At 28.7% G+C, this 20,737-nt stretch overlaps 2 protein-coding genes across 2 annotated transcripts; both read right to left on the bottom strand.

Moving 5' to 3' along the window:
• Positions 1 to 3,972: 3,972 nt before the first annotated feature.
• LOC114757651 (uncharacterized) lies at positions 3,973 to 4,737 on the bottom strand. Its single transcript, XM_028946738.1, has one exon. The coding sequence runs from the start codon at positions 4,735 to 4,737 to the stop codon at positions 3,973 to 3,975; it is 765 nt and encodes a 254-aa protein (XP_028802571.1).
• A 5,882-nt stretch (positions 4,738 to 10,619) lies between these two features.
• LOC114757641 (uncharacterized) lies at positions 10,620 to 11,234 on the bottom strand. The gene has a single exon (XM_028946729.1). It carries the CDS (start codon positions 11,232 to 11,234, stop codon positions 10,620 to 10,622), a length of 615 nt encoding a protein of 204 aa, XP_028802562.1.
• Positions 11,235 to 20,737: the final 9,503 nt, after the last annotated feature.

Here is a 20,737-nt window from a genome sequence, read left to right as displayed (position 1 = left end):
AAACTCCATTCACATAAATGTGTTATCTAGAGCCTATTGCATGCTTCATTTCATTTCCATTCTTTATAATAAAAATAATTTATGTATGTATAATGACACATATTTGAACAGAGAAAGAAAACATAAGTGTATTAAAAAAATAAAATAAAAGCATCATTCATTTATTTGATCAATGCTTTTCATATTAATCTTATATAGAATATATATATAATTGACCTATTATGTTTTAGACCGTATATATGTGTACTCAATCTAATTCTTATTATAACAGTTACTTAATTAATTTAAATAAATAAATAAACTATAATAATTGTAATATTTTTTTTTAAAACAACCATGTATAACAACAGAATCAAATATCATTTTATTAGTAAATTAGTTTGAACAAATGATAAATTTAAAATATAAAAGGGATTAAGAATGTTTCATATTTTAAACTAGATCTAGTCATCAACTAATTTTTATACTAGATATGGGATGAAGTGATATTTTTATATCAGAGTGAAATTATGTTTTCTAATAATTTTTCATATTAGATTTTTTTTGGACCTAAGAGGACATGTTTTACAAATTGTGTTAATTTGATAATTTCTTTTTTTTTTTGTATTTTAGATCAATTAGGTTGAATTATTGTAATTTTGAATTGATTTATGTGTATTTAAAATTTGTTAAAAAAACAGGCCTCTTAACAGGCCACAGGCCAGGCTCAGGCCGATTAAAAAGGCTTTTCATAGGCCGCAGGCCAGGTTCAGGCCAACAGGCCTCACCACAGGCCAGGCCTGTTAAGGATGAGGCCTGGCCTGGCCTGGCCTGTTTTCACCTCTACGTGTCAGCATATAAGTTTGAATCAGCAGATCTTGATGAGTCTTGCCTTATGATATTAGAACTTGTTTATGCTGTTCATGGTGCAACTCTTATAATATTCAGCTTCCTACACAGCTAGCCGCGTTGTAATATTACATTTTGTACATATGAATTGTTTGATTATCCACAAAAAAAAAAATTATATACGAAATATCTCAAAATAGCATCCAAAAATGTGTGGCTTGCCTGTGCCTTATTAGAAGCCTCTTAATTGAAGGATGCAACACTGTTAGAAACTTGGATCACTCTATAAGATGTATGGGTCTCTCTCTCTCTCTCTCTCTGTGTGTGTATATATATAGCTATAGGAAGGGATAAATCATATATCTACATATCTATTTACCTATATAGATCTCAAGACAATAGATATGATATGATATATTGAGAAGGAAAAAATTAACCTGAAAAGAGATATAAATAATTATAAAAATGAAAAATGAAAAGTACTCCTCCGGTCCTAAATATAAAGCCCCTTTGTAGTGTAATTTACACTATAAAAGGGGCTTTATATTTAGGACCGAAGGAGTATAATATACTAAAAGTAGCCAATTATTTCTTAATGGGATGGGTGAATTCACTATTATTTCAGTGAATTGATATTCATTTATCTAGATTTATTTTTTTAAATCTGGTAATTATTTTAATAAATTTATCAGTTGATTATAAATAGTAGGATTTGTTGGCCAAAAAAAAATGTAGCATTTTTCAAAAGAAAAGAAAAAAACTTAGACTGAGGAATTGGTTGATGTGAGGCAAACTTATATTGGTCCTAATATTTGTACCTCTGATAAATTATCCTCATTGTATATTTAGATTTAAAAATTTACTTATTTTTTATTTAAAATTTTATGACGTTACAAAATATAAATATATTTCGTACTGAGCAACCAATAATAGTAGCTATAAGATTTAATAGCATTTAAATTTTTTTTGGGGTCAATAATAGCATTTAAATTGTCTCCTAAGAAGTTATACTATTTTAACTCGATTTAGATTAGTCAAATTAAAACGAGGTATGATTATCTAAAACTAGATGGCATAAAAGGGAAAACAAATCAGAGTGAGTCAATATGATTAATTTTATAAAGTTCGCATTCAGTACGAATCAACGAAACATCTTTGTTCAATAAACATTTTCCTTTTTTATTTTTAATTTTATTTTTGTAAATTATTATTTATTTAATTTTTTTTGTCATGTCGAAAGGTTTATTTAAGAAATTTTATTTTTGTAAAATTTGTACCAAAATTTTTAACTATTAGATTGACACATTTTAACAGTTCAAATTTCAATTTTTAAAAAACTTATTTATAGTAATAAAAAAACTTACTTATACAAAAAGTTTAAAAAATATTTAGTGCATTTGTAAATTGGTGAAATTAAATTTTATTAGTTCGTATTATATTATTTATTTCACTAATTTCACATTTTAATAATAATTTAAAAAAGATTTAAATCTCAGCTGTTGAAATATTAATCTAAAAGTTTGGGGGAAAAAGAAAAAGGAAAGAGGAGTGGCTACTAGCTGCTCTCCCCGGACACAGTGAAGATGGTGAATAGGCTCAGTTAGAGCACCTCTTATTAGTTGTAGGATAGTTCTGATGGACATACAAAACTTGCTTTCTGAATTTTGCGCAGTTTTTTTTGTTTATACTTAATGTAAGATTCTTAATATAAAATTTTGTGTAAAGCAAAGATTTGTACACCATTTTGATATTCTTATTTTTGGGTCATATTCCCATATTGATTGTAGGATTTGTTGTCATATTGGTTGTAATATTAAGTGTTTTTCTACACACACACATATTTGTTGTTATATATATGTTGTACTAATTCTGATATATAACAGCAGGCATGGGATTAATATATGATTTTGTTTTCAAAAATATCAATTACGACATCATGTTAAAAAAAGAACTGATACCTTAATTGATCGGCGACAGTTCCTTTTTAACTGATGTTGTAATTTTTATTTTCGGTTACTGTTATTTCTGCTACACCTCGTATGGAGTAGTGAAAATGTATTTTTAATTGACACCAAATATACTATTTTGCAGTAGTAGTGAAATGCCTTGAAATTTTTTTTTTTCCCAGGTATGTTCAGTATTCTAAAATATTTTGTGATGTATTAAGCACTATTATTTATTCATATTTGAACCCAAGGTCAATAGGATTTATATTGGGACTAATCCACCTAGTCCACCAACGGTGGATTAGTAAGGTCCAATGGTAAGAGTATAATCTCAAAGGTTATCATCTCCTGAATTTTTCATTGTATGACGCAGCCCATATTGTTGTGCTAAGTCAATCTAATTTCAATCTTATGCGTCTTTGAGCGTCATATTATTTATATTCCCTCCTATCTTTATTATAAGAAGGACTTTAATATATTTCATAATATAACATGTTTTATCCGAAATATGGTACAATAAAATTACCTGGTAATTTCTTGAGAGCAAAAAAAAAGAATGTGACAATGTGACATGATTGACTTGGAATATAGCAACATAAATAGTGTACTCGTGAGAATTATTGAAAAATTACAGATTTTTTATTTTAATATTATAATAAATGATAAAGATGCAATCAGTTATTTATAAGTAATTATACATAAACGCGCTATAGTATTTTAAATAATAAATCATAAGAATACAATGAATCATATATATATATATATATATATTACACTTCCAGATTATTCTGAGAGAATGCGGAGACTAGAGACAGTTTAGTATTTATCATTTATATCTATAATTTGATTTTTAATCCTTCTCAATAATTAGCGTTTTACGATTCTTTCCGTAAATATTATTCCCTTCAAGTCCTTCCCTCTAACTTTCCTTAAATAAAAGTCGTCGACTAACTTAGTTTGATCACTCAAATTTGAAATCATTCAAACCTGACAAGTGCTTTAACTTTAATAAATTAAATTTACTTGTCATATATACCGTGCTAGCTGATTGCAGATCAGCAAAAATAATCAACTAACTAAAAACTATCATTATACATAAAAAGGCAACTAGTAGAAACAATAAATATAGTGTATTACAACAAATGATAAAATTGAAACCAATAAAAAGTTCTACAAAAAACCAACACACGTATAAAAGCTATATCATAGTGCAAAAGTCTTCCACTTCATGATCCCATCTGCAATTTTCACGCATGTTTGGATCATTCTCATCGTCATCTTCAGTCATGAAGCACCAGCTTCCAACTTTGAGTTTCCATGTATTTGTGCATGGAACATTATTGCATAGACGCTCTCCTACTGCTATCACAAGATCAGAACGCATATTATTCCACCTCAAACAACGAACAAATTTTGCAACATCATTCCTACATCGAAGTACACATTTCTGGTTCCTTAAAAATCTGAGGTATCCCAAAGCCTCCCCAAATTCTCCTAAAGATCCTATTCTTATTGTGTCTCTGCTCATTAGAACAATCATGGCAAAGGCATACATTGCTGTTTTGTGTCCTTTTTGAGCAACCATACGTACCATATATAATCCCATTTCATAAAGCTCCAAGTTAGTGAAGTATAGTTCCATGCCTTCTCTATAGAGAGATTCCAAGTTACCGCTTGATCTACAACGACTTAAAAATGAAGCTTCTTGTGGGATTTCTTGGAATCGGAAGAAGGGGATTGCATCCAAAAAAGCATGCTTGTACACATCGTCATCATTTGTTATATTGAGCAATTCTTTAGAAGTCATTTTAAGGTGACAAAGGTCAGTGAGTGATTGAGATGCAACTTTTAAACTAATGTCCAACAATATCTCCGTTGGCAAGCCAAGACTCATGCTCTTATTAGAAGTTTCCTCATCGCAAGTAGTGGTTTTAATTCTTTTAAGTGGTCGTAAATCAGCCATGGCCATTGGATTGCAATCTAGCTGTAGCATACAAAATTATATGTCAAAAATGTTAAAAGAAAAATGGAAAATATAAAAACTAAATAATATATGAATGATTATAATAAAACATAATATTTGAATTTGAATAACATGATGATCGTTCAAGAGGGTGAGACACAAGAACACACATAAACTTGATTTCTTATCAGTAACTGTTTTATTACCCAATTATGAGTACTTGTACCTATATTTAGAGATGTGCAATAAAAACAAAACATCAAACGTTTTGGAATAATTTAGTTCTCAGCATATAATACAAGTTTGAATCAGCAAATAGTATGGTTTAGTGTATAATACTAGTAATTGACACGGATGAATCATACAGCAGGGTCGATCGTATGGTTAGTTCTTTTACAGCGGCAAATAGATTAATATATCTATTGGATGATGTTAGGATTCTAATATATGATTTTTCAGAACTTGTAAATATGAATTGCTCAGTTATCAAAAAGGAAAAAGGTAAACGGATATACCAAAAATCTTAAAATAGCATCCAAAACTATATGCCTTGCCTTGCAAGCCTCCTTTGCAACTCTGGTTGTGTTCTCTGAGAAACTAGGAGAGCACATAAGAAGAGCTTGGGGTCTATTTATATGTATTTGTCAAAGAAAGGAATGAGACAATAGATAAGATATGATATATTAGGAAGGGATAAATCTAAATAACATGATAAAAAATTAAATCTAAATAGATATGCATCTTTGTCATATCAACTAATAACGGAGTAGATAGCATTAATTACATTAATAAATAACAAAGCAAATATAATTTATTTAAAAAATAAATAATTATAAAATGAAAATAGGAAATGTGGTACATTGAAAGTACAGGATAGTTTCTTGAGAGCAAAAGAATAGAAAAGAAGAAAAACGTGTTAACAAAAAAGAAAAGAAAAAAAAAGAACGTTATTGTTAACTTGGAAGATTCTTTTGGGGGGGGGGGGATTGATTATTTTGGTGACTTGATAGTCAAGGTCTGACATATATATTTTAAAAAAGTGATCAATTGATGAAAATTGATAATTAATTAGGGAAATTTATTAATTGATGGAGTTCATGCATATCAGACGTCATTCATTCAGAGATTTTTTTTTATAAAAAAATCTGGTAATTATTTGATTGTGTCCGTAAATTTGTTCAGTGTTGTTCTGAGTTTTTGGCACGCGTCATTAAAAAAATTATTTGATAACAGTCGCATTTGGTTGTTTTTGAAGAAAAATAATAATAATTTTATCTGATATTTAAAATATTTTGACTGATAAGGGTATAAATGAGATAATACTCCAAAAAGATTATATCTTGTAGATGAGACGAATTATCCTCATATATTTCTACTTTTGAAAAACTATACTCATTCAATATTTAAATTTAAATTTAAATTATTTATTATTTCCGTTTACATTAGGTGATAAAATATATTTTGTATTGAGCAATCAACACTATTAAAATTTAATATTATTTAAAGTGAACTCTTTTATAAGAAGTTAAAGTGATACCATATATTCTAACTCAAAACAAGATATGGTTAATATGATTAATTTTCATAAAGTGTGCCCTCAGTACAAATAAAAGAAACGTTTTTGTTTCATAAACTAAAATCTTAAAAACATAAAAACTAAAATTTATGATTCAGTACTTTGCTCCCTCTTCTTTTAATATAAAAAAAGTCAATTTATTAAACTAATAAAAAGATACCATATTGGAAGCCTAAAGTCTAAAAATATTAATAACTTTGTGCTTCGATAACACACTTGTAATAGGTCTTTGAATATTATAATACAACCCTTAAAAATTAACATTTTCATTTTGCAGTTAATGGTTAATATGTTTTAATTATAAATTAACAAATTTCTATCAGGATGGAGCTATCACGATTAAGAGAGAAAAAATTAATATCAAAACTAACTCGTCGTTGCCTCGTTGTTCAATTTTCCAACTTTGGAATGGTAAACGCTAAGTTTTCTTCATTCACAACTTTTAAGTGACACAAAAACAATAGAAAATACTCATCTTTCTACGTTTCTAATAAAAAGGGCATTAAAATTATTTTATAAAATTTTAAAATATATCTTTGGGTCTTGTGACATGTTTATATCTTTGACAAATGATAATTTTGTCAAAATGCTACACAAAGTAAAATAAATTACTAAAATATTATACTACGAAAACTATTTTCCAAAACACCATATATTCAAACTTGTTCAGTAGAAGAATGAGTTTGAATTTTTAAGAAAGTTGTGTAGCAAAAAAACGAGTTTCATGGCTGACAAATTTTTTTAACAAAATTGAGAGTTGTTCAGTGCTCAAGAGGGTTTAACCTCTCAAAGCACACTGCCACTTCCACTTCCACTTCCCGGTGCATCTTCTTTTCCGTTTTTATTTCAGCAGAAATTACCCATTCGATCAGCTCACGTCCTCTTCTTTCTTTCTTAGACTTTGGACAGAGTTGCAATAATGACCCCACTCCTTCCCGTCTACTTATTCCATTTTCCCTTCCCTGGCCTTCATTCCATATTTCCAACAAAATTGAAAGAACATGACTAGATTTCATATTCTACAAGATATAATGAATATGAGTGAATTGTACTTTTTATCCTAATAATTAAATTTAAGGAAAAATATATAAAATAAATTTAATGAATATAAATTATTTATAAATTTAATATGATATATTTAAGATGAAAATTTGGATTATTTAAATATCTATTTAAGAAATTTTTTCAATATTTTTTAACATTGAGAAGATGAAAAATGAAATGAGACAAACTTCTCACGATGAACAGAAAAAGATGAGCGAAAAAAATTTCATTTAAATTTTTATCTATGTTTAATGTCTATATGCATGAAAAATATTAAGAATAATTTAAATATATTACTTAAAGAAAAGACGATGAAAATTTTATTAAAATCCCTCATCATTGCTATTCTCACTGCCCAAGCACATTCAATCTGTCAATCATATTGATTTACAAAAAAAATGTAATTAACATAATATAATTTTGTTTTTCTCTTTCGAAAGAGGGAGCGAAATGAAAAGAAGAAAAAGGGGTAAAAAAGGAGGGAGCAGAATATCTACTCCAAGCAGGGTCTGATTTGGTAGCGTTATAGCTAGTTCCAACGGTTCGCAACCTCTCCTTTTTTTTTTTTTTTCCTGTCCTCTTTCCTCCTCTTCCTTTTTTAAATGTTAGATTAATATATTTCAACTATTTAGATTTTAATTTTTATAAACTATTTATAAAAAATTTTAAAAATATTTAGTGCTCTTGCAAACCATTAAAATTAAATTTTAATATAGTTTGTAATTTATTATTTATTTTTATAATTTAATATTTTAATAATAGTTTCAAAAAGATTAAAATCTAAACCATTAAAATATTAATCTAATATTTTAAAAAGGAAAAGAATGGAAGAAGATGGGAAGGGGAGAGGAGAAGTTCTGAATTGCTTGTTCCAGATGGGACTCAAACTTTGGCAGTCTTTGAAATGTTAATCATTTATTGGGCTTATTGGTTGAAGATTCATATTTTAATTGTTTCGATGTCTATGGTTTGTTATTGTAAATTTAAATTTAAAACATTTTTAACTATGAAATAGAACATGTTAGTTTTAAATGTCATAAGTGAATCTAACTTTCAATTTTATATCTCCTATAGTATCACATTATTTATATTCCATGTGATCCTTAATATATATAAGAGCCTCTCCCCTCGACAATATTGTTAAAGTACTCATGAGCAAGCTCATACATAAATCTGATTGTAAACTCCCACCATAAACTCATAAGAGTTTACTTTTTTATTCATAAGTTTCCATTAAAAGTATATAATTAAATAATTAAAATATGAAAAAATAAGAATTTTATTTAAATATATTTCAATTTTAAATAATTGAAATTGAGTCCATCAATGCTCACAGTTTACTTATTTTTTATTTCCAGTTATATTAGGCGATAAAACATACTACCTCCAATCTTTAATATAAAAACTACATAACTATTTTAAAAATATTTAAAAAAATTAGTTAAACTAGTTTTTTGTAACAAATATGTGTTGACTTTATTAAATTACACTTATTCAATAATGCATATTAGAAATACATTTGGGTGGAAATATCTTACAATCAATAGGGATATTCTTGATAACACATTATAAATTTGCGAGATAAAATAGATTAGAGTCTTATATTTAATACTGCCAACTAATTCTAATATTTAGGATTGAAGGTAGTGTTTTCACTATTTTGTATTGAGCAATCAACAGCATTAAAATTTAGAGTAAAATACTCTAACGTCCCTTATATTTTGTCTTAATTACACAGACCTCCTCTCTATTTTGAAAATATACACTTAAATTCAAACTGTTAACTCCGTTAAGAATATTTCAAAAAGATATTTTTTAATTCAAATTTATCTTGAAATACTTTCTATTTACTAAATTACCCTTTATAATACTAAATGCCAAAATCTTGGTTAAAACTATATCAAAGAATTTAAGATTTTCTCCTTTACCTTAATTTTATTTTTTTTATTTTTAAAAACTGTTTGTTTAATGTTTTTATCTTGTTGGGCCAAAAAATTAAATAATTTAGTTAATATAAACATAAATTAAATGATTTATATAAATTTCCAAACTTTTACAATTTATATTATGTGATAAGGAAATAAGCATTCAAAATATTTTCTAGCCATTTAAAAAAAATCTTAAGTCTCAATATTTCATGAGGAACTAAAATTATATAATTCTATAATATAATTGAAATTAAAATTTTTATAACATATTAAAAATTTTGAAAATACACGTATTATAATTATTTTTTGTTGTATCAAAAATTATTTTTTTATAAATATAAATGTTTAAATAATATTTATGTTAAAGAGGGATATTTTGGTCAAAATAAAAATCTAAAAGCCAAACTTAACGGTTGGATAGATGGAAATTGAATCTTAAAAATATAAGGAAGGTTTGTGTAACATATATTTTAATTTGAAGGGAAGTTTATATATGTTTTCAAAATAGAAGGGAAGTTTTTGTAATTTAAGTAAAATAGAAGGGTAGTTAATGTATTTTACTCTAAAATTTAATATTCCTCATGTCCTAAACATAAGACCCATTTTGTAGTATAATTTACACTATAAAATGGGTTTGAGTATTATTTAAAGCAAACTCTTTTAGGACGGTTCAATATGATTAATTTTCATAAAGTGTGCGCTCAGTACGAATAAAAGAAACATTTCTGTTTCTAAAACAAAACAACCGTGCCGTTTATCACCCCAAAAAAACAAAAAAACATACCGTAAAAATTTCAACCTACGTAAGTGTATGTTTCTATTTTTTTTATTTTTTTTCCATTATTTAGATTTAAGAATCCTATAACCATCAAATTATAAATATAACATTCTTGGAACAAAATGCAGCACACCCCATAACAAATGTGACAAAATCAGAACCAACAAAAATGTTAAATGCGGAGACTAGAGACAATTTAATATTTAATTCTTTCCGTAAATATTATTCCCTTCAAGTCTTTCTCTCCAATTTTCCTTGAATTAATTAAATAAAAGTCGTTGACTAAATTAGATTGGGCACTCAGATTTGAAATCAATCGAACCTGACAAGTGGTTTAACTTAAAAAAAAAAAAAAATTACTTGTGACATATACCGCGCTAGCTGATTCCAGATCAGGGGAAAAAAACAACATACTTTAAAAACTGTAATTATATGCATAAAAAATGGGCAACTGTTTACAATAAATAGAATGTACTATAACATATGACAAGATTGGAACCAACAAAAAGTTAAATCATGTCTCTGAAAAAGAAAAAAAACAACACACCCATAAGAGTTATATCATAGTGCAAAATTCTTCTACTTCATGATCCCATCTGCAATTTTCACACATGTTTGGATCATTCTCATCATCATCTTCAGTCATGAAGCACCAACTTCCAACTTTGAGTCCCCAAGTATTTGTGCATGGAACATTATTACATAGACGCTCTCTTGCTTGCATCGCAAGATCAGGACGCATATTATTCCACCTCAAACAACGAACAAATTTCGCAACATCATTTCTACACTGAAGCGCACACTTCTGATTCCTTAAAAATCTCAGATATCGCAAAGCCTTCTGAAATTCTTGGATCCCTAAAAATCCCATTCTTATTGTATCACTGCTCATTAGAACAACCATGGCAAAGGCGTACATTGATCTTTTGTGTCCTTTTCGAGCAGCTATATGTATCTTATCCAATCCCTTCTCATAAAACTCCAAGTTAGTGAAGTATACTTCCATGCCTTCTCTATAGAGAGATTCTAAGTTACCGCTTGATTTGCAACGGTTTAAGAATGAAGCTTCTCGTGGGATTTCTTGGAATCGGAAGAAAGGGACTGTATCCAAAGAAGCATGCTTGTACACGTTGTCGTCATTTGTTATATTGAAAATTTCTTTGGAAGTCATTTTAAGGGGACCAAGGTCAGTGAGTGATTGAGATGCAACTTTTCAAGTAATGTCCAACAATATCTCGGTTGGCCAGCCACGAGTCATGCTGTTATTAGAAGTTTCCTCATCACAAGTAGTGGTTTTAGTTCTTTTAAGTGGTCATTGGAATTGCAGTCTAGCTGCAGCATAAAATTAAAATTATATTCCAAAAATATTAAAAAAAGGGGAAAATAAAAAACTCAATAATATATAAATGACTGTAATAAAACATAATCTTTGAATTTGAATAACATGAAGATCGTTGGAGAGGGAGAGACGCAAGAACACACATAAACTTGATTTCTTGTTAGTACCTATTTTATTACCAAATTAAGTGAACCAGTACAGATGCCTAGAGATGTGCATTATAAGCAAAGTATCAAACGTTTTGGAACGATAGGTAGGTCTCAGCACGTAACAGATACGGATGAATCAAACACCAAGGTCATATGACTACTTTTTTACAGCGACAGATTAATATATCTATGAGATGATATTAGCATTCTAACTAATATATTGTTTTTCAGAACTTGTATATATGAGTTGTCCGGTTATACTGGGGGGGGGGGACAGATAAACATGATATACCAAAATCTCAATATAGCATCCAAAAAAAAAAAAAAAAGCCACATGCCTTACCTGTGCCTTAGGAGCCTCCTCTGCAACGTTGGTTAATTGTGTTCTCTGAGAAACAATTTGAGAGCACATAAGAAGAGGTTGAGCTCTATTTATATGTATTTGCTCAAAAAAAGGGATGAGACAATAGATAAGATCTATAATATATTAGAAAGGGATAAATCCAAATAGGATGACAAAAAAATTAGATGTAAATAGATATGCATCTTTCTCCTATGAAGTAATAACTAAGTGGATATGATACATTGATTACATTGATAAAAAAACAAAATATAATTTATTTAAAAAAGTAATTATGATTCTAAAAATAAAAATAGAAAAATAGGAAATGTAGTACATTGAGAAAAGAACGTTATTCGATAAAAAAACAAAAAGAAGAAGAAAAGAACGTTACTGTTGACTTGGAAGATGAGGGGGGAATTGGTTATTTTAGTAACTTTTTTTTTTTGGCCAAAAGTTATTTTAGTAACTTGATAATCGAGTTTTGACATATGTATTTTCAAGAAAAGCGATCAATTGATAAAAATTGATAATTAATTACAGAAATTTAATTGACTGAGTTCATGTATACTAGAAGTCATTTATTTAGAGATTTTTAAAATATGGTAATTATTTGATTGTGTTAGTAAATTTGTTCAGTGTTGTTCTGAGTTTTTGGCACACATCATTGAAAAATTATTTGTTAACAATCACATTTGTTTGTTTTTGAATAAAAATAATAATTATTTTATCTCATATTTAGAAATTAGAATATTTTGATTGATAAGGGTATAGATGAGATAATACTCTAAAAATATTATATCTGGTAGATGAGACAAATTATACTTATATATTCGTATTTTTGAAAACTTATACTCATTCGATATTTATATTTAAATTTTAACTTATTTTTTATTTCCAGTTACATTGGGTGATAAAATATATTTTGTATTGAGCAATCAACACTATTGAAATTTAATATTATTTAAAGTAATCTCTTTTGTAAGAAGTTAAAGTGATGCCAAATATTCTAACTCAGAACAAGATATGGTTATCTGAAACCGGTCGGTAACATTTTTTCAAAAACAAAATGAGAACGGGTCAACATAATTAATTTTCATAAAGTGTGCGGTCAGTACAAATAAAAGAAACATTTTTTATTTCATAAACCAAAATCTTAAAAAAAATTAAAACTAAAATTTGTGACTAAGTATTTTGCTTCCTCTTTCGAAAAAGAAAAAAAAAGACTTATATTATGTTAATTACATTTTTTAATTAAATTAATATGATGGAATGTGCTTGGGCATTCAGAATATCAATAATGAGGGATTTTAATAAAAGTTTCACGGCCTTTCTTTAACTAATATATTTAAATTATTCTTAATATTTTTATGCATATAGAAATTAAATACAAATAAAAATTTAAATGAAGCATTTTTTTTCACTCATCTTTTTCTGTTCATCATGAGAAGTTTGTCTCATTTCATTTTTATCTTGTAAATGAACTGTGGATACAAAGCACTGCGCATTAAGTGAGGCAAATCCAAAAATTTTACGGGGCATGATTTAATTTGGATTAGAGGCGTATGATTCCAAAATCTTGATTTAATTTTTTGGTTCCTTCTTCTGCCAAGTGCCATTACTTTACAATAAAAAGAAAAACTTACATTATATTAATATTAACAAACATACTATAAAGCGTATAACAAATTAGTTCCCTATTTGATATGAATTTTTATTGGGGTCATATCATTTCTACGCTCTAATTTTTTTAATCATTGATTTAATGTTTGATTTTTGATTTAATATAAATCAATCTTTGTAGTTTATTGAGTTAAAAGAATTACAAGAACCTGAGTTATGCTAAATTAAAAATTATATAAAAGATAATAAGGATTGAATTGTTTTGTTAAAGTTCAAGGAACGAATATTAAAAAGTTCAGAAATCAAAGTTATATTTTCCATTGTTTTTTAATTATATAATATACCTCCCATTTTTCATGGACAACTTATTAGTCTCTTTATTACAGAGAAGGAATATGTGGGAACATCACGGGGGCAAGATTTGGATTAGAGAGGCATAGGGTTCCCAAATCTTGATTTCTTTTTTGGTTCCCAACCTTGAAAGAGAGAAAGTTACATTATTTCTATTAATTTTTGAATAAGCATACTAAACATTATAAATAGGAAGACAAAATAATCAAAGCTTTATATTTAATATCGGAGGGAGTATCATCAACGGAAGAGTATAATCAAATTAAAGGTTAATATCATCTCGTGATTTTCTCACTATAGTCCATATAAGTTGTGATAAGTGATCAATATCTAACTTTCAATTTTATATATATCCTCTAGTGCCCCATTATTTATATTCCATGTGATCCTTATTATCACAGCCTCGAATATGTTTCGTGATATAACATATTTTGTCTAAGGTATTAAATTTTTCACCTAGTATCCTTAACTAGTAATAAAACTAACTAATTAACCAAACTTTTTTAACAAATGACTTTTATTGAGAGGAATTTAGTATTTATACATTTTAATTTTGATTTTTTTAAAAATAATTGCCATTTTAAAAATTCTTCCCAATAAATATCATTCGCTCTAAATTTTTTGTTCTAATTTTTGTTAAAAATGTTGACTAAATTAGTTTGGTCCCTAGTGATTTAACTTCAATAAATTAAAGTTAACTTGTAATATGTGGCAGTTTAAAAAAATAATCAACTTACTAAAAATTATATATATAAAGGGCAACTATTGTTCACAATTACTTTAATAATGAAAAGGTTGACATCTATTTTCCTAGAACAAAATAACCATACTGTAAAAAATTCAACCTCCGTACGTGTTTCTATTTTTATTTTTTTTCATTATTTAGATTTATGAATCCTATGCTCGTCAAATTATCAATGTAAATGTTTTGAACAATATGCATGTAACAATTAACTTCTCCTCCAATCATTAATATAAGACCTCCAATCTTTAATATAGAACCTAATTCTTAAGTTAATTTTGATCCTAAATATAATATCTATTTCTTATATTTATCAATTTTTCCTAAGTTATCCATATATATATATATTCCCTTGACCATAATCATCTAAGTGAGGGAAGGAAGATATTAAGAAAGATGATTATGGTGTTTTAGGAAAAATATGTCATATTTCTTATAATTAACTAACTTACCTAACTTTCTTAATTTAATCAAATTAATAAAATAGGTTTTATATTAAGAACCAGAGAAGTGTAACAAATGTGATAAGATCAAAGCTAACAAAAAGTTAAATGTTGTCTCTCGTACAAAAAACAACACACATGTAATAAAAGCTATATCATATTGCAAAATTCTTCAACTTGACAATCCCATCTGCAATTTGACGCATGTTTGGATTATTCTCATCCTCATCTTCTGTCATCAAAGACCAACTTTCAATTTATAGTGCATGGAACATTTTTACATAAACGCTCTCTTACTGCCACCACAAGACTAGCACGCATAATATTTCACCTCAAATAGCAAGCAAATTCTACAACAGCATTCCTACAAATAAAGACACACTTCTAATTCCTTAAAGCTTTCAAGTATCCCAAAGGTTCCTCAGATTCTTTTGTCCTTAAAATTCTTGTTGTGTCACTGCTCATCAGAACAATCATGGCAAAGGCATACATCGATCTTGTATGTCCATTTTAAGCAGCCCTACGTACCAAATCCGACCCCTTCTTGTAAAACTCCAAGTCAGTGAAGTATGTCACACCTCCTTTATTACCATTTTATACATCAATTGGAATTATTTTAATTCATTTATCATGGCTCAATAATGAAAAATTTCAAGATTATAATTCTCCTTTTACATGCTGTCTATACACTGTTCACAGTTTTCTGGGCTAACTTTGAAAATTCATAACTAATTCTAGAAAAATAAAAATAAAGTGGTTCCAATTTTTATGTGAAACTTGATAAGATTTATTTAAATAAAAAATATTCATTGGCCTCAATTCCATCCAAGACAGCACCAGAAAATTCGACAAAGTGTACTGTTCATATAGTCAATTTTCAAATTTTCAGTATTTTAACCTAACTTTGGAAGGGCATAATTCTTAGTACAAAAATCCAAATTTAATGGTTTACCACTTGACTTAAAGCTAAAAATGAGATCTATGTGTCTGCAAAATTTCAGGTCCATATTCTACCATTAGCTCATTATTTTATGTGGTACAAGTTTAACCTTATTTAGGGTATTTTTATCCCCTATTCACCATTTTGTTGAATTTTGTTCTCCCTTTTCTTTTTCCATACCTTTAGGCATTCCACCATTTCGTATTCAAACATTAGGGCATGACATAAAAATATAATTTACATCATATCATCATCCCAATTCATTACAAACTTAACATAAAATTCACTAAAACATATCATAACATAGCATAGTGTTATAGTTTCCATAATGCTCTTCTACCCCAATACCAATTCCTTGCCTTGATCCATGAATGAGCCACTCCCTATTTGAGCCATAATTTAATATAGGAGGAATGAGATTTCAAAGAAATCCCAGTAACAATTGAACTATAATTATCATATAAATCAAGTAAGATAAAATGTGACATGTTATAAAACTTCAAGACATCCTCATGCCACATAAAATCATATTTAACATCATGCTAGGAGAGGAACATCAACACTTTCACATTGACATAATTCCATACATTTGGCCAAAGCACAACCCTAGAGCATCTAGTCAACAATAACCACAACACAAGTTCCTCAATCTAAGCAAACAACATAATCACATTATTAAGCAAGATAAACAATCAAACTATAATTCAATGCTATCTTTTATCATTTGGTAATTTTGGTCTCCTCAAGGGTTTATGTTCCTCCTTGATTCCTCTTCACAAAACCTATTGATTCAAGCATAAATATAGACTAAACAACTTAAACACAACCCTTTAACTTAACAATTTCCCTATTTTTCTTGGATTTTTAACAAAATAGTTCCTCATTTAGAATCAATGATCTCTTGGCTCAGTCCTACACAATTTTTCATGAGGAATTCAAATATGCAATCAGTTTTTCAAAAATCAAACTCCTTCCTCATGAAACTGGTTGGGTCGAATAGGGGTATATGACTTTTCAAAAATTCCATTTTTGATTCCAATGATTTTATGCACTTCCATTTAGCATATCTCTACACAAAAACACATTTTAGGGGGTGTTTGGATAGAAACCAAACCATGGTTTCAAAAGTGCTTTTATAGTTTACAAAGTAAATATGTGGAGGAGTTTGCCTCGTTTTGCGGAAAAGTCTTCTGAGAAGCACTTTTGAGAGTTGCCAAACACCCCCTTAAACACATTGGAATCATCAAATTAATGCATAACAAATTCCTCCAACATATACTACCCTTGGCTGAATTGAGGAGCACAGGACCCTAAGTTGATTTCTTTCAAAAACCACTCCATACATCACTTAAGCAAGCTTATGCCACTTGATATTTAAAGTTTCTATCCTTCCCTAATGGTTGCATGTTTCAACCAAAAATTGGAAAGCCTTCCCCCTTGATTTTTCAAGCCAAAACCTAACCAAAACTAGTTTAAATTTTAGGGATAGCAAGGCTTGAACATGCCTTCATTCTTCCTTGATGAAAATTGAATGATTCCTTGCTCAAAATCCTCACAAATTTTCGGTCAAGTGGTCTGGAAATAAAATGGCAGCACTTCCCGCTACTTCTTTTCCCCCCAAATTTCTAACATTTTTCTTGTATTTTAAGGGGGTATTTATGAACAAACCAATCAGCCCCCTTCTTCCTCTTGTTGGATGACCTAATGCCACATAATGGGGGGGTATTTGGCAGCCATCAATAGCAAGAAGCTTCAAATTCATCCATGTGTCCCAATTCTAGAAATTTTCAACAATTATCCACTAATATTGAATTTTATTTAATGAAAATGGTAGGGTTCAGAAGCTGCACAAAATTAGGCATGAATTGGGCTCAATTTAGGCCCCAAAAATGGTCTAGCCTGGCCCCAAAAAGATGGCCTATAACCCAAATCAAAATCCCAAACCATTTTAGAACTTTATTAGTTACTATTCATTTAATTTTTCCAGATCTCCAAAAATTTATTTTTCTCAATGATAATTCACCTTTTAATATAAGAACATGATATAAAAATTTTCAGAAATTTTTGCCACCTCTAGATATTTATTTTAAATTTTCTCTGATTAGACCTCTATCGATGTCACTGCGGGAAAATAAATTTTCTAAAATTAATTCCTAAGTTTTCAAGGCCTAAAACCAATTTTATAAATTTGAAAAAATATTTAGATATTTTTTCATATTTTTTTCAGAATTATTGAGGCCTCTAACTAATTAAAATAATTATTTTCCTCTGATTTTCTAATATTTTCCCGAAAAACCTCTGTTTACGGGAAATTTCATAAAAATTTATTTTCATAATATTTCTACCTTTTGAACCTAAATCGAGTTTTCAAAACCTCTAATTTGCATTTTTCCCTTTTTTGAAAAATTTTCTAGAATTTTCTCAAAATTTTCGTTTTGTCCTTCCTAGACTGATAATTACGAAAATGTCAACCCAGACCTTATTGGGGTTTTATATCAAAAGTTATTTTGTCTCCCTGTCTAGTTTCTACATTGGCCCTTATCCAAATTTTTAACTTCTTATGTCTAGATGAAATTTCTCGGGATGTGACAAAGTATACTTCCATGTCTTTTTTATATAGAAATTTTATGTTACCACTTGATCTCCAATGACTTATAAAATCTAGTAACCACACTAATAATTCTCAAAAGATTGATCTTGGATACCAGTATTGCTTTCTTAGGCTTTACTCATTCCTTTTGGAAACTCAAAAATTATTTCTTTACATTTCTTGTTTAGCTTCTTTGACTTATTCTCTGCTTTCTCAAGCTTTCTATTAATTCTTTCGCTGTGCCTTGTTAACTTTTTGAGCCATTTATCCATCCTTATAGCCATAAACTCAACATCATGTTTATGCCATACGTCATACTTGTCCTACCTTAGTGTTACTCTAATTTTTATGGGTCTTACCACTTCTAATGACTCTAGATTTTATAGGAAGAGAACTCATGATGTTGCGCTATTCTATCTCTCAAGGCTGCCTTAACTGTTCAAATTCTCAGATCACCACTTTGACTTCATGACAAAGAATAGACTCATCATACTTCCATTTGGCTTTTTAATTCTTTTCATTGTTCTCTAATAAGGGAGTCTCTTAACTTTGACTCATACTTATAAGGCGAGTCTCTTTATTCTATTCTAGTGGCTAGATATACTTTAATCTATCACCATTACCTCTTAACCTGACTCATCTAATTGTTGCGAAAAAGCCATTTATCTTGCTACTAATGTAGTAATACTTAGTTCTTCTCGCAGTAGTACTCATCTAGTTACTTTGACATTTAATTACTTGGTAGCATGAGAGAATTTTCTTTAAATCTTCCTTAGTATCCTACTAGACTCAAGGGATATCTGATCCCATTATTACTCTTGGCCACCTTTTACTTTATGCTTTCATTAGCATAAGTCAACTCTAGATTACCTTGCCTTGTTGACTGCTTTTTCTCCTTTTCTTAGAGGACCAGTTCCCACTCTTTTAGGAATCACTCCATGGCCAAGACCTTTCTTATACTAGGTCTAGCAATAAATTACCAAGGTTTCTTAGAAGACTCTAACTACCATACCTCTTCCACTAAGTTGCCATTACTAAATATTTAACTACAAAATCACCTTTTTAAATTCATTACTAGCTTGAGTACTCCATTTGTATACCTTATAAACATTTTAGGCATACTATCTAGCCCCAGCTTTACTAAGTATCTAAGCATCATCTTGAATAATCATTACACTATATCACTTACAAGTGTAACAATCATCTTTATCATCCATGGCTATTTTCCTTTATTTCCTTCCCCTAGGAATTCATTTACTAGAATTGACTTATTTTTACTTTCTCTTATCTTTTAGACCTATGACCATTTCTTAATTATATGGTCATATCTTTGTCATCATGTCAACTATCACAATATGTAGCATAGACATATCATTCAAATATTTCTACCGAGTAAATACTGTAGTTAGGCATCTAATTATACCTTTGTCTTTAGCCATCTTGTCTCTTAGGAGCATCTATAATAATACTATTGAAATTCAAAATATATGCTTTCCTACTCCTAGACTAACTTTATATCATGATTTGAGTTTCTCAAGGGAGGTACATAATTTGATTCATTTTAATAGATGTATGATTTGAATCTTACTTCTTCAAGACTTTAACTCTTACATAACTTTAAAATTCATTGTTTTATTTTATCTTGTTTTCTTATCGACTCCACTTGTATTGGCAATGGAACTTGGATGCTGAACTAGTTATGGTTGAAAACTATAAGTTATTTTTGCTGTAGTTGATGATGCTTTCCTTTTGTCTACTCTTTCTTTTCTTTTCTTTTACTTTCTTGTCTTGCCTGTGATTCTATTAATCTCTTCCATCCTTCGCCGTTTGTCATTAAGATAGTTCAGAACTTATTACATGAGGTCCACTTAGAGTCTTTCTTCTTTTTCATGTATCTCTGTTTGTCTATTTTTAGTATGGAACATTTTTCCACCATTCAAAAGATCAATTCATAACAATGGAAAATTTAGTATGCCAACATTCATATCACTACTACAAAAAAAAAAACATTTAACGGTGGTTAAAATGAGCTTTTTACAGCAGTTTTGAGATCAACATCTATGCCATTGATGTAAAATGTAGAGAATTTCATGGTGGTTTAAGAATAGCCATGGTATGTGACTTTTCACGGCGGTTATATAAATAACAGCCGTGAAA

The sequence above is a fragment of the Neltuma alba genome, unplaced genomic scaffold (assembly GCF_004799145.2).
Source record: "Neltuma alba isolate B1F8T4 unplaced genomic scaffold, ASM479914v2 tig00001496_pilon, whole genome shotgun sequence".
NCBI classification, from domain to species: domain Eukaryota; kingdom Viridiplantae; phylum Streptophyta; class Magnoliopsida; order Fabales; family Fabaceae; genus Neltuma; species Neltuma alba.
The sequence above is the reverse complement of the archived record's forward strand: the minus strand, read 5'-3'. Positions and strand labels throughout refer to the sequence as shown.